Consider the following 12,653-nt stretch of genomic DNA (forward strand, 5'->3'; position numbering starts at 1 on the left):
CCGCTGGTGGTAACGACTAGGAGCTCGTTAAGGATCAGCTTGGCTAATTACCTACAACCTCTAGACGTTAAACGCACGCTGATAATTGCTGCTGTCGGGGCTTTAGCGGTCTCCTTGTCGTAGCGTGGCTTCGTTAATACTCCCTCTACACCACAGTCGTGTAATCGTCATTGCATGAGGTTTGGGGGTTTGTGTTTTTTTTTTGTGTTTTTTTTTTTTGTACTACTACTTATGAAGATTGCGGAGCAACAGAAGGGGAAATAAATCGGACATATTCGACCTATGGACTCTTAATTTGAAATGAATAATTAATCACATTAATTTCTCATCACATCTAATATCCGCATCGAAGCTTTCAACAAGTACACAAAATACAGACACACAAGCAAAATCAGTCTCATACGTCATCAGGCGTGTGCCATTGGTGTTTCACAGATTGTTAGATTTATGTCTTTGTTTTGCGGCCACACCTGGCCCACAGCAGCTGGCTGTGTGTCAGGTTCAGCTTCTAGAAAACACAGGATCATCTGGAGCAACAGCTGCAGCAGTGACTCGCCCAATGACAGGGGTGGATGAAATGCAGAGTGGGAGTTGAGAGAGAGAGAGAGAGAGAGAGAGAGAGAGAGAGAGAGAGAGAGAGAGAGAGAGAGAGAGAGAGAGAGAGAGAGAGAGAGAGAGAGAGAGAGAGAGAGAGAGAGAGAGGGAGGGAGGGAGGGAGGGAGGGAGGGAGGGAGGGAGGGAGGGAGGGAGGGAGGGAGGGAGGGAGGGAGGGAGGGAGGGAGGGAGGGAGGGAGGGAGGGAGGGAGGGAGGGAGGGAGGGAGAGAGAGAGAGAGAGAGAGAGAGAGAGAGAGAGAGAGAGAGAGAGAGAGAGAGAGAGAGAGAGAGAGAGAGAGAGAGAGAGAGAGAGAGAGAGAGAGAGAGAGAGAGAGAGAGAGAGAGAGAGAGAGAGAGAGAGAGAGAGAGAGAGAGAGAGAGAGAGAGAGAGAGAGAGAGAGAGAGAGAGAGTTTGTGTGAAGTTTCTTCCCTCAAAAGCTGCATCCTGTACAGGGGAACACACACATCGTTCTCCATTGTTGGAGGGAGCTGAGGGGTGAAGGGTTGGGCTTGCAATCCTGGGAACAGGCAGGCAAACACCTGCCTGCCAGTTGCCACGCCACAGAGGAAGTTCAGGAAGAAGTATTGGTGTAGATAGACTGAGATATTTCCCCCCCGTGGGAGTGACTGGTGGAGGTCAGGTGGCACTGGCTCAGCCCAGAATCCCAGGCCCACAGAGAATGCCATGGGGCTGGCAGCCTCTGTATGCCTGGGGGGTGGATGGGTGGTGGCTGGGTGCTGGGTAATTAAAGCCAGGCTCACAGACCTCAGGCAACCTGAAGGAGGGGGTGGTTTGGGATTTGACTTTTGCGTGGATTTAGAAGCTTTCAAATGTACACAGCAATTGTGTGTGTGTGTGTGTGTGTGTATGTAAGTGTGTGTGTGTGTGTGTGTGTGTGTGTGTGTGTGTGTGTGTGTGTGTGTGTGTGTGTGTATGTGTGTGTATCTCTCTCTCTCTGTTAATGGGTGCAAATGTGGGTGTGAGTGTGTGTTTGTGCATGTGTGTGTGTGTGTGTCCCACAATTATGGTGTGCATGTGTGTGTGCACGTCTATTAGTGCGCCATCTGCGTCTCCCTCCCCTCTCACCGCCTCCCCCTGTGGCCCCCCCCCCCGTGCAGACGTCCAGCCCGTGGCCTACGAGGAGCCCAAGCACTGGTGCTCCATCGTCTACTACGAGCTCAACAACCGCGTGGGCGAGGCCTTCCAGGCGTCCTCCACCAGCGTGCTGGTGGACGGCTTCACCGACCCCTCCAACAACCGCAACCGCTTCTGCCTCGGCCTTCTGTCCAACGTCAACCGCAACTCCACCATCGAGAACACCCGGCGACACATCGGCAAAGGTAGCGTGGCCGTCGACAGCTTGGGAGGTGCCCGGCGGGGCTGGGGAGACCCCCAGATCCACGCCCTGTCCGCTGATATTAGGGATGTCCGTTTGCGTCCGATAGACTGACACCCATTAACCGCTATATAACGGTAATGCAAAATTGAAATACAAGAAAGCGGCGCTTTCCTTTTAGTTCGGTCCTCCATTGATGCAATGAGCTTTGGCGCTGCATTTCGAAGCCGCGGGGCTCAGAAAAGCACCTGGGTGCTAAATTTGGTACAACATTATGCCACATCTATTAAACTGAAGAGATGCATCACACAATGTACATTTGACTTGGTTACCTTGGTTTATCTCAGACAGCTAGCAAGCGTAGCCATGAATGTGAAAATTAACCGATTGACCGACATGCGTAACCGGTCCAAAATATCAGATCAACGGTTAACTGTTGGCATCCCTAGTCGATGCGTGTCTGGCGGTCACTACGGGCATTAACCACACGTTGAGGAGGCTAATGGAGCGGTTGATTTGGGAGTGCAACCGTACCTATATGTGTGGTTCCATTATTAGGTTTGTTGAAAGCATGAGAGATACAGCAGATAACAGACAGAGACATGACAGAGGTGACACTACTGGAAGTTCCACATCCTTGGATTTCATCATAATTTCATACCTACCCGACTACTATTGCACAACAGCTCATAAGTTGGCTCGCTCCATGCTGGTGATCATGTCACGCAAGCGACATTCTCACCAGGAACGCATTAGAAAAAAAATTGAAACGGCTGGTGTGATTAGATGGTTCACTCTTTGGAGAGGATGTGTGGTGAATTGCACAATTTATGTCATCAACCGACATCTGGGCCAGAGAGAGAAATCAGTGTTTTAAAAAAGAGACAGGGTCAAAATTGGTAGTAATTTGGTATGTATTTAGTATAGAAATTTAGTATATCTTAATTTAGCAGATGCATTTATCCAAAGGGACTCACTGGTAATTCAGATACGTCCTCATCATCATACCGATCATACGTCATTAGGGGTTGTGAATCTTGCATTTTAGAAAAGGCGAATTTAACATTGCCTTTAACCCTTGGCTGGGCAGACACACACTACACTTTCTTGCACCCTATATCTGATTGTTTTAGGAAACTTGACAACTACTTTGTAGTTGTATAGTTGCTCCAATATTGATTATATGCTTTGATGGATTTTGGATGGTGCTGAAGCTCACTTGGAGCGCTTTGGCGAAGTGTGTCGAAAATCTTTAACATCCAATTAAGGCAATTCTTGCTCCAAACTCAACTCGTTCCCACGCTCCAAGACAGAGTACACATCCACACACAGATACAAGAAGTTCGCTAAAACTATGCCACAGAGTAAAAAAGTACAAGCAATGGTGCAATGAAAAACGTGAGCATGCATTCCAGATCTATCTCCATTGATCCTTCACCTCCCTCTTTCCCCCTCCGTCCCCACGTTATCCCCCAGGTGTGCACCTGTACTACGTGGGCGGGGAGGTGTACGCCGAGTGCCTGAGCGACAGCAGCATCTTCGTCCAGAGCAGGAACTGCAACTACCACCACGGCTTCCACCCCACCACCGTGTGCAAGATCCCCAGCGGCTGCAGCCTGAAGATCTTCAACAACCAGGAGTTTGCAGAGCTGCTGGCCCAGTCCGTCAACCACGGCTTCGAGGCTGTCTACGAGCTCACCAAGATGTGCACCATACGCATGAGCTTCGTCAAGGTGTGTGTGTGTGTGTGTGTGTGTGTGTGTGTGTGTGTGTGTGTGTGTGTGTGTGTGTGTGTGTGTGGGGTGGGATGTGGGTGTGTATGTGTGTTTGTTTGAGTGTGTTCATCCATGAGAGTATTTGAGTGTTTGTGTGTTTATGTGTGTGGGTGTTTGTGTGAGAGTGTACGGCCATGAGAGTATTTGAGTGTGTCTGTGTGTGTGTGTGTGTATACGTGGGTGTTTGTGTGAATGTGTACGGCAATGAGAGTTTGTGTGTGTGTGTGTGTGTGTGTGTGTGTGTGTGTGTGTGTGTGTGTGTGTGTGTGTGTGTGTGTGTAAACAGTATATGTGTTTGTTTGAGTGTGTACAGCCATGAGAGTGTTTGAGTGTGTGCGTGAGTGTGTGTTTTTGTCAGTGTATATGTGTGGATTTGTTTGACTGTGTACGACCATATTTGTTATGTCTCCGTGTGTACATTCAAGCTTTGCTGAATGGCTCCCTAAACATTCCCCCTCGTTCTCTCCTTGCCATGTCTCTTCAGGGCTGGGGCGCAGAGTACCACCGGCAGGACGTCACAAGCACACCCTGCTGGATAGAGATCCACCTGCACGGGCCCCTGCAGTGGCTGGACAAGGTGCTCACCCAGATGGGCTCGCCCCATAACCCCATCTCCTCCGTCTCTTAGGTCCGTCCGACACACTGCCTTAGCGATGGCTTTTTCGAAACCCCAGCAATTATTATTTTGTTTGTTTGTTTGTTTGTTTATTTTTTTTGGTTCAAAATAGTGGAAAAAAAAAGATGATCAATTTTAGATAGCGATGAGATGGTCCTTCACAGTGATGCGCTTTAGGCTAACATAACTCTTAGTTGATTGGTAACGGTTGTGGTGGTTTCAACACTACTAGTGATCAGGGCCAGCCAGGGAGTTGGGGAGGGTGGGGTGGTTTTACTTGAAGGAGGTCTGAATTGGGCACATTCACAGTCTGGGAGAGGGGTGGGAAGGGGGTGGGGGAGGGCGGGGGGGTAAAGAGTGTGAGGGTAATGCAACTGGAAGATACTTGATCTTTGTGACCAACTGTAATAATTCAGACAACATCACAACATTTCACGCAGTGCAGGTATCCTCCCTGATCTAGCTCTCACAAGCTATTGTTCCTCCAGTCATACGTACAGCAGTGGTTCCCCCTCACAATCCCGATGCAGACTTAGAGACGCTACGCATAGAACAGGGCCATAGGGGGAAGTGTCCTTTACTCAACGATCTCCGAGGTTCTGGGTTTACATAACATGAACATAAGAACAGATCAAAAGGTAGCATTGAGTAGCACTCCCGATGTTTTGAACCATGCTGGTGTGACCACCGTCATTAAGTAATTCATTGTTGTACAAATATTCTTATATTTTGGGACTCTATTGTCCATCGTCCCTCGTTTGGTGTAGTGTGTGGCCGTCCATGGTTTTACCGAGTTGCATTATGGGATAGTTACGCGACATTCCAGATCACCAAAATCAATCAGAAGTGAATTAGCTAGATCTAAATCTGCTGCCTGACTACAGTGGTGTGGGCCTGGCGTGTACTGAAAGATGTGTATTAACTAAGCAGCAGGAGGTACACGGTAGTTAATGTTTTAGATAATCATGGCCATATTTCTGTCACACACATTTTCTAAACACACTAGGATGCAGAGACTAAGTGTGCGCTGTGGATCGGGGTTTTTCAAAGTTAAATCGGTTAAATCCGAATGAATTAACGAAGAGAAGGAGTTGATATGACAGACATCTAGAGGGGGGAGCATCCATTAGGGGGTCATTTACAGAATTCATCAGTGAGTGAGGGTGGGGTCTAGCAATACAACGACAAACAAGAAATTAACATTTAAATATCACTCCCCTTTTGTGTGTTACACTCCTGCTCATTTTAGGATTCAGATTCATTCATCAATAGAGTACGTGCTGTGCAGTCTGGTTTGTTTGTTTTTCTGCAAGAAAGCCTAATATGGTTAGTGTTCGTGTTACACATTTAATGCTGGAAGGGGGGGGGACGTGCCAGCAAAGCTCTCTCTCCCTCCCTCTGTCCTCAGCTCTCTAAAGTGCTGCAGCAGGACTTCAAACTTGTCCAACACAGATTCACATGGGGGGAAAGGGTGATACCCTCCCTGGTTTAGCTACATTCTCCCATTACATTGACTCGGCAAAAAAACTTGCTAAAAAGGAAAAAGACAGTTGTGGAGGAAACGTTTTGCCTGAGCATCTTTTTTTCATTTGTCCATTGAGAAGGTAGCTATCACTTACTGATGCTTGTAATATGATTTTTGTTTTTTAAATAGATATTTTGAATCTCGACTGTTTTATGCTTTGAGCGTTAATTTTTGCTATCAAACTGTAATATTCTTTATATCTTTTTTTGTATTTTGAAAAAAAAATGTGTTGGTTGTTTTATTTGTCTGCACTTTCACAAATTGCGTCTTTTGTTTGATTCTGTTTTTGCTCAGTCCAACTCCCAGAAAAGCAGTTTTATTCCATGAATATCAAGTCTATACTGGAAGATTCAATAAACATTTTCATTACTTGCAACTCTTTCCGTCTCATTACTTCCTGGTTTGTTTGTGAAATTAATTATGTAGCAGCAACTATACAACTAATTATGTATGTAAATTATGCTTATAATCAATAATAAAAGTTTAAACAGTGGGCATGTGTATGTGCATGCCTGTGTGCGTGTGCATGCTTGTTTGTGTTTGTGGGTGCCTGCGTGCATGTGGTTGTGTGTGTGTGTGAGTGGAGGATAACCCAGAAGTCGTGCAGACCCAGGTACTGTGTCTTGGTTTAAATGCCGGTCTCGTATTTATAAGATATAAACAACACTTGGCGGTGTCGTATTTAACGAGTGATACGCATCAAAATTAGATTACATGTTTATATTGCTATGTTAAAACTGTGGGGTATTCTAAACAGGGCCAACCAACAATTCCTTTCAATATAACATTTGGACAAAAAAACATCAACATCAAATGTTGATGGACCCCAAAAAAGCTGAATATATAAGCTATTAGAGACGCTTTCTGAACAAAATAACAGATTAAAGTATCATTAGAGGATCTTCCCACTCGCCCGTCCTGAATTTCACGTCGAAAACATGGCATTTGCTGCCCCCTGTTGACCAATACGCCTACTTTTACGCAGATCTTTAAATTATCCAGGTAAATAAAGGTATAACATTATAATTTTAAATGTGTCTAAATATTACATCTGGAATGTGTATACAATGAATATATGATGATATGATGTGTATGTTAATAATAATAACTGCTTTGGACCGCCATACAGCTGACCGGGGATCGGATAGGAGGACGCGGCTCGCGTCACAGGAAAAAGGAAGTAAAGGGAAAAGTTGCAGGAGGTCAGTGTGGACTATGTTAGATGTTTTGTAATCACAGCAAATGTACCCTATATTCTAACATCAAGGCCGGGCGATGAATCGCTTGGTAAAGTACATCCCCATTTTTAAACGATGTTTTACTATGTTTTAGTTCCAATGGGTAGTATGTTGTATCTTTACTACAAAGTTATAAAGGGAAAGAGAGGACAAACATTGGAATAGGTCTGAAAACTCATGGATAAAAAACTCTTGACAACTCAATATATTTCATATAAATGACCCAACCACAGACAAAGCGTTTCCATCTGTAATGTTTATATGCTTTTGAAAATGTAATTGTCTGTTTTCGTTGTGGTTTATCAGATGTAGGACCATCATGGGACGGTCCAGTACTCTCGCCGGCTGCCTGGCAGTCTTTCCCCGTCTCTTCAGTGTCCCTCAAAGCACTCGGATTCACTACCCTAACCACGGACTCTCCACCCTGTCTCACGTCCGCTATGAGTGGAGGTTTGTCACTCCTTCGCAGACCGGGCAGCACGTTCGATGTGGAAGCATCGACTCAGCTTTCAGGCAGCATATACAGGACCTGAGCCCCGCCGAAATCAGGCTCCTGGATAAAATGTACCTAGGGCTGATTGGGGGTCAACGGGCGTCTCTGGCGGAGTCCATCACGCTGGTGGAGACGCAGCATCCGAGGAAGAAAGAGCTGGCCCAGGTGCTGCTGCAGAGGGTGCTGGCCTACAGGGAGGAGCAGGAGAAGAGTAACGGAGGAAAACCGGAAGCCTTCCGAGTAGGTCTGTGGCTGGGGGTTACTTTGGTTTTGGTGTTCACTTCTCGGACATGAGAAATCATTTTACGTTCTGTATTTTGTATTCTAGAGCACTAGGGGATGAGCATACAGTAGCATAGAATGTGCATTGCTGATTTTAAATTATATTTTATTAATGTCCATGGTTTGGATGTTTCCCTTTTTGGGGTTTAATTGTGATCCAGCTATAAAAAACGGGAGCATGTTTTAACGTATGCATACTGTAATATGTTGTAAACAAAGCTTATGTGAAACCTAATAACCAAACAATTACATGGTTACATTACTCTTGTGTGATGTTGACCGATGTTTTGCTCAACGTCATGCTGGCTACGTCCGTAGGTCTCTCTGGACCTCCAGGAGCTGGGAAGTCGACCTTCATCGAGGTGGTGGGCAAGATGCTGACGGCGCGGGGGAGCAAGGTGTCTGTGCTGGCTGTGGACCCCTCCTCCTGCACCACAGGAGGTACTGTGAGGGCATCTTGACAGAGCGAGTGGGTCCCATGAGGAGGTGGGAGGTGTATTGTTGGTGTGATATATCTCCTCCACTTAATTGTCACACTGTAAATCAGAATTTCTGTATTTTCCCCTTTATTATGCTGTTTTTAGTTAAAAGAAAATCTCTAACTTAATTTCCCTCACATGATTACAACAGTATTATATTAAATATGTTTTTAGTTTCTCATGTTTTAGTTCCCTTTACGTTGGGGACTCGATAAATTCATTAGCAACGACAGCACCTTAATTCCCCATTTGCTAGCCTCCTTTTCTTTTACCATCAACATTGTTCCCCAAGGATAGAATGACGCTGTGTTCTCTAATTCACCAACAACCCTTGACCTCCCTGCAGGGTCCTTGATGGGCGACAAGACACGCATGACGGAGCTGTCCCGCGACATGCAGGCCTTCATCAGGCCCTCGCCGGCCTCTGGGACACTTGGGGGAGTCACCAGGACCACCAACGAGGCCATCGTGCTCTGTGAAGGGGCCGGGTACGACACGGTGCTGGTGGAGACCGTAGGTGAGATCCCCCGCTTGCCACTTCTGCTCCTTTTGGGGTGGATGTGTTTTAAAGTAGACACTTACTTACTCGGGTCCGTGTCCATTTGTACACTAAACTTTCGGGACACACTGGGTGGCTATGAATTTGATCATCCCTTTAGAATTTTTTGTCATTTAGGAAATAATTGTTTCCAAAGAGTGAATATATTCAGATACATGTCATTAAGGAGTAGATAGCAGGGTAGGTCATCTTGCTCAGGGATGCCTACAGACATCAGGATTCAAACTCAAAAGCTTTCCTTATCCGTTTGTTGGATATGTTATGTTGTATGCTCTCTGTTGGTTTACAGGTGTGGGTCAGTCTGAGTTTGCTGTGGCTGACATGGTGGACATGTTTGTGTTGCTGATTCCACCAGCAGGGGGCGATGAACTCCAGGTCAGTCTTCAGAGATGTACATGAGGCTGAGATTGAATGTTCATAGTGTATTAGGTAGATCACTAGTACATTTTAATATCATGTGATAAAATGTAAGAAGGGAGTTTTCGAATACCGAAAACCAACACAGAAGATAATATGTTTTTTTAAGTAATCATAGTATTCGTTTCCTTTCTCCTTTTTAAGTGACACCAAGCTGTCCTGGAAATGGTTTGAGATGCTAACTGTCAGGCCGTCTTTCCAAAGACAGACCTCACCTATACATGTGTTTATCCATGCTCCCCCAATATCATGTCTCACTGGGACGTCTCCCCGCTGTCAGGGCATCAAGCGGGGCATCATCGAGATGGCCGACCTGGTGGTGGTCACCAAGTCCGACGGAGACCTGGTGGTCCCGGCGCGGAGGATTGCCACCGAGTACACCAGCGCCCTCAAACTGCTGCGCAAGAAGTCCAAGACCTGGAGCCCCAAGGTAGAGTTAGGTTAGAGGTGTGTGTGTGTGTGTGTGTGTGTGTGTGTGTGTGTGTGTGTGTGTGTGTGTGTGTGTGTGTGTGTGTGTGTGTGTGTGTGTGTGTGTGTGTGTGTGTGTGTGTGTGTGTGTGTGTGTGTGTGTGTGTGTCCGCAAGTGCTACCAAAGCATACAATCTAAATTAGAGCAACTACACAAAAAACAAGAGGAATAACGACGAAAACGCACAAGATTTGCACACACAATTGACCCAACGAGAAACCCTAGAGCTGTTGAGTTGTGGTGGGGTGGTTGGGTTGTTAGCGTGGTTAGTGATGAGGTCATAGCATTCTTCCCTGTGTTGTTGTTGAGGCAGTACTGCAGTCTGTCCCATGAGCCCCTGCATCCACTCCCTCCCCCCCCCCCCCCCCCCCCCCCCGCCCACCACGTCTCCCCCCTCTTTTGTCTCCCTGGCCTCTCCCATGCGACATCCGCCCACCTGGCCAGCTGCCAACCACAGACATGCACACACATGCACAGACAGGCAGATACACGCTTGCCCGCCCCCTCCCTCCCTCCCTCCCACCTCTGTTCTACCGCAGCTCTGAATGCTGGACTGCTGCGTCATGCGTTTTGCCAATCAGAAGACCACCCAGTGAGATGAGGGCCTGTTTCATTTGTCTCTGCCTCCCTCGCTCCCTTGCCTTCTCCCCCTATCCTCCTCTCTTATACTTTTCTTCACTTCCTGCAGGCTCTGTCATCCTTATGCCTATCCATCCCTACCTTGTAGGATTTCAGTCAACGGTAGTTGTCTCCTCCTCTTCCTCCTCCATTTTCCAAACGAGGTCGAGAGGCCGGTAGGGATCAGAAGTCCAGTGGAACGTGCCCACTCCTGGACAATCCCCGCCGCGCCTACCCTGGTGTGACCTGATCCAGTGTAGCCTTCACGAGCTGATCCCCAGCGTCTGACTCTGTTGTGTACGGCTGTTTCATGACCTCCCCCTCGTGTGTGTGTGTGTGTGTGTGTGTGTGTGTGTGTGTGTGTGTGTGTGTGTGTGTGTGTGTGTGTGTGTGTGTGTGTGTGTGTGTGTGTGTGTGTGTGTGTGTGTGTGCGCGCGCGTGTCTCACAGGTGGTGCGGGTCTCCTCGGAGACGGGGGAGGGCATCCAGGAGCTGTGGGCCATGATCGAGGGCTTCAGAGACGCGGTGCTGAGCAGCGGGGAGCTGCAAGCCCGGCGGCGGGCCCAGCAGAAGGTCTGGATGTGGAGCCTGATCCGGGAGAACGTCCTGAGACACTTCCGGGAGCACCCCGCCGTGCGGAGGGAGCTCCCCCACCTGGAGGACCGCGTCACCAGGGGGGCCGTGTCCCCGGGCCTGGCCGCCGACCTGCTCCTCAAAGCCTTCTCCTCCTCCTCCTCCTCCTCCTCCTCCTCCTCCAACACCTCCTCTTCGTCATAGCCTTCGTCATGGGCAACGGGACCACAATGTGATTGGGCCGTTCCCATAAAGCGTCCCGTGATTTCAGAAGCAACACCAGAATTCACGCCGTTGTATTTATTGTTTGTGAATTATATCAACAATGCAGTGTGGTAATTTGACACACAAGCACAGTGGAAGGGTGTCAATTGTGATTATTATTGAGTATGTAATTGTTATGTCTTTTACTGAGGTGATTTCCTAATGTGTGTGTCTTTTTAACACGTTGAAAGTGCTGTGAGGAATAAAGATGAAGGCCCTTTACAATGTCAGGGTCACGGCTGTAACTTTCTGGGCCATGTGTTCTTCGCCCCGAGCCCCGGTGGATTTACAGTTCCCTTCCAAAGTGAGATGGTGATCTGTAACCAATGAGGGGATGGTTGACCTCAATACCTGCCCAGCAACAGAGACTTGAGACACTACATCTTTGACCTGATTTGACGGAGTGCGGAGAGACAAGGAAGACTTGTTCTTCACAGGGATAGTCCCGCTGTAACACAATGAACTGGAAAATTAGAATCTGTGGATGTGACTATTTCAATTAATGGGACAACTAGAAAAGCTTTGCATTATAAACGGGCCATTTTGGTTTGGTCACAAACAGGTGCTCTTAAAAAGCTTTCGTGTATGTTATTAATCCAACCAAAAGGTAGTTTTCTTTTGGAGAACAATGTTGGACTGGTAATAATTGAATAAATCAGCTGTTGACTGACCTTTTTGCTAGCCTCATTTTCATTTTATTCTGATTTATTGATTATGCCTGTCTTTTTGTACTTTTTGTTTTAGGTTGACTGGAAATGACTACAGGGCACATTCACATTTTCAACCTCGGTAGAAATATTTGGATCTGGCAGATTTTCTCTACTACACAAGTTTATTTTGCAACCACCAGAGGTCTCCCAAATCCAATATTAATCCAGTCGTTCATTATCCTAATGGCCATCTTATTTAGAGCCAGCCACTCCGCCCACTCCCCCCATTACCCATAATCTCCAACACAGAGGATCTCTATTGTGTCCATCCAGGCTTCATGTCACACAGAGGCCGCAACAGACGCATCTGCCAAACTCCCGTAAAAATACCGTAAAGTTACACACACAAACACACACACACACACACACACACACACACACACACACACACACACACACACACACACACACACACACACACACACACACACACACACACACACAGAAGCACACTGGCTCACACTGGCTGCATAGGAGGGACGACGAACCCTGAATGCAGATGGATTCATTATGTCTAAGTAGCACCGTTCTCCTCCATCAAGCTGACACACACTCAGACACATTGTAAAGATCTGGCTGCGCAACGGGAACAACCAGTTCTGGCCAGTTCTTTTACACACACACACACACACACACACACACACACACACACACACACACACACACACACACACACACACACACACACACACACACACACACAC

General features: G+C 47.2%; 2 protein-coding genes across 3 annotated transcripts in view; both read left to right on the top strand.

Annotated features, from left to right (window-relative positions):
* Positions 1-6,224, top strand: part of smad1 (SMAD family member 1) — a 20,072-nt gene extending 13,848 nt beyond the window's left edge. For both annotated transcript variants that reach the window (XM_030352586.1, XM_030352587.1), the window contains 3 exons: positions 1,715-1,936; positions 3,409-3,665; positions 4,192-6,224. In XM_030352586.1, coding sequence (XP_030208446.1) covers positions 1,715-1,936; positions 3,409-3,665; positions 4,192-4,335 — 623 coding nt within the window. In that variant the 3' untranslated portion in view covers positions 4,336-6,224. The remainder of the gene's footprint in view (positions 1-1,714; positions 1,937-3,408; positions 3,666-4,191) is intronic.
* A 792-nt stretch (positions 6,225-7,016) lies between these two features.
* Positions 7,017-11,910, top strand: mmaa (metabolism of cobalamin associated A). Its single transcript, XM_030352590.1, has 7 exons — positions 7,017-7,050; positions 7,393-7,823; positions 8,180-8,302; positions 8,687-8,857; positions 9,189-9,274; positions 9,597-9,746; positions 10,853-11,910. The coding sequence occupies exons 2-7, from the start codon at positions 7,406-7,408 to the stop codon at positions 11,177-11,179; spliced, it is 1,275 nt and encodes a 424-aa protein (XP_030208450.1). The 5' UTR covers positions 7,017-7,050; positions 7,393-7,405; the 3' UTR covers positions 11,180-11,910.
* Positions 11,911-12,653: the final 743 nt, after the last annotated feature.

This window comes from Gadus morhua, chromosome 3 (assembly GCF_902167405.1).
Source record: "Gadus morhua chromosome 3, gadMor3.0, whole genome shotgun sequence".
In the NCBI taxonomy this organism is placed as follows: Eukaryota; Metazoa; Chordata; class Actinopteri; order Gadiformes; family Gadidae; genus Gadus; species Gadus morhua.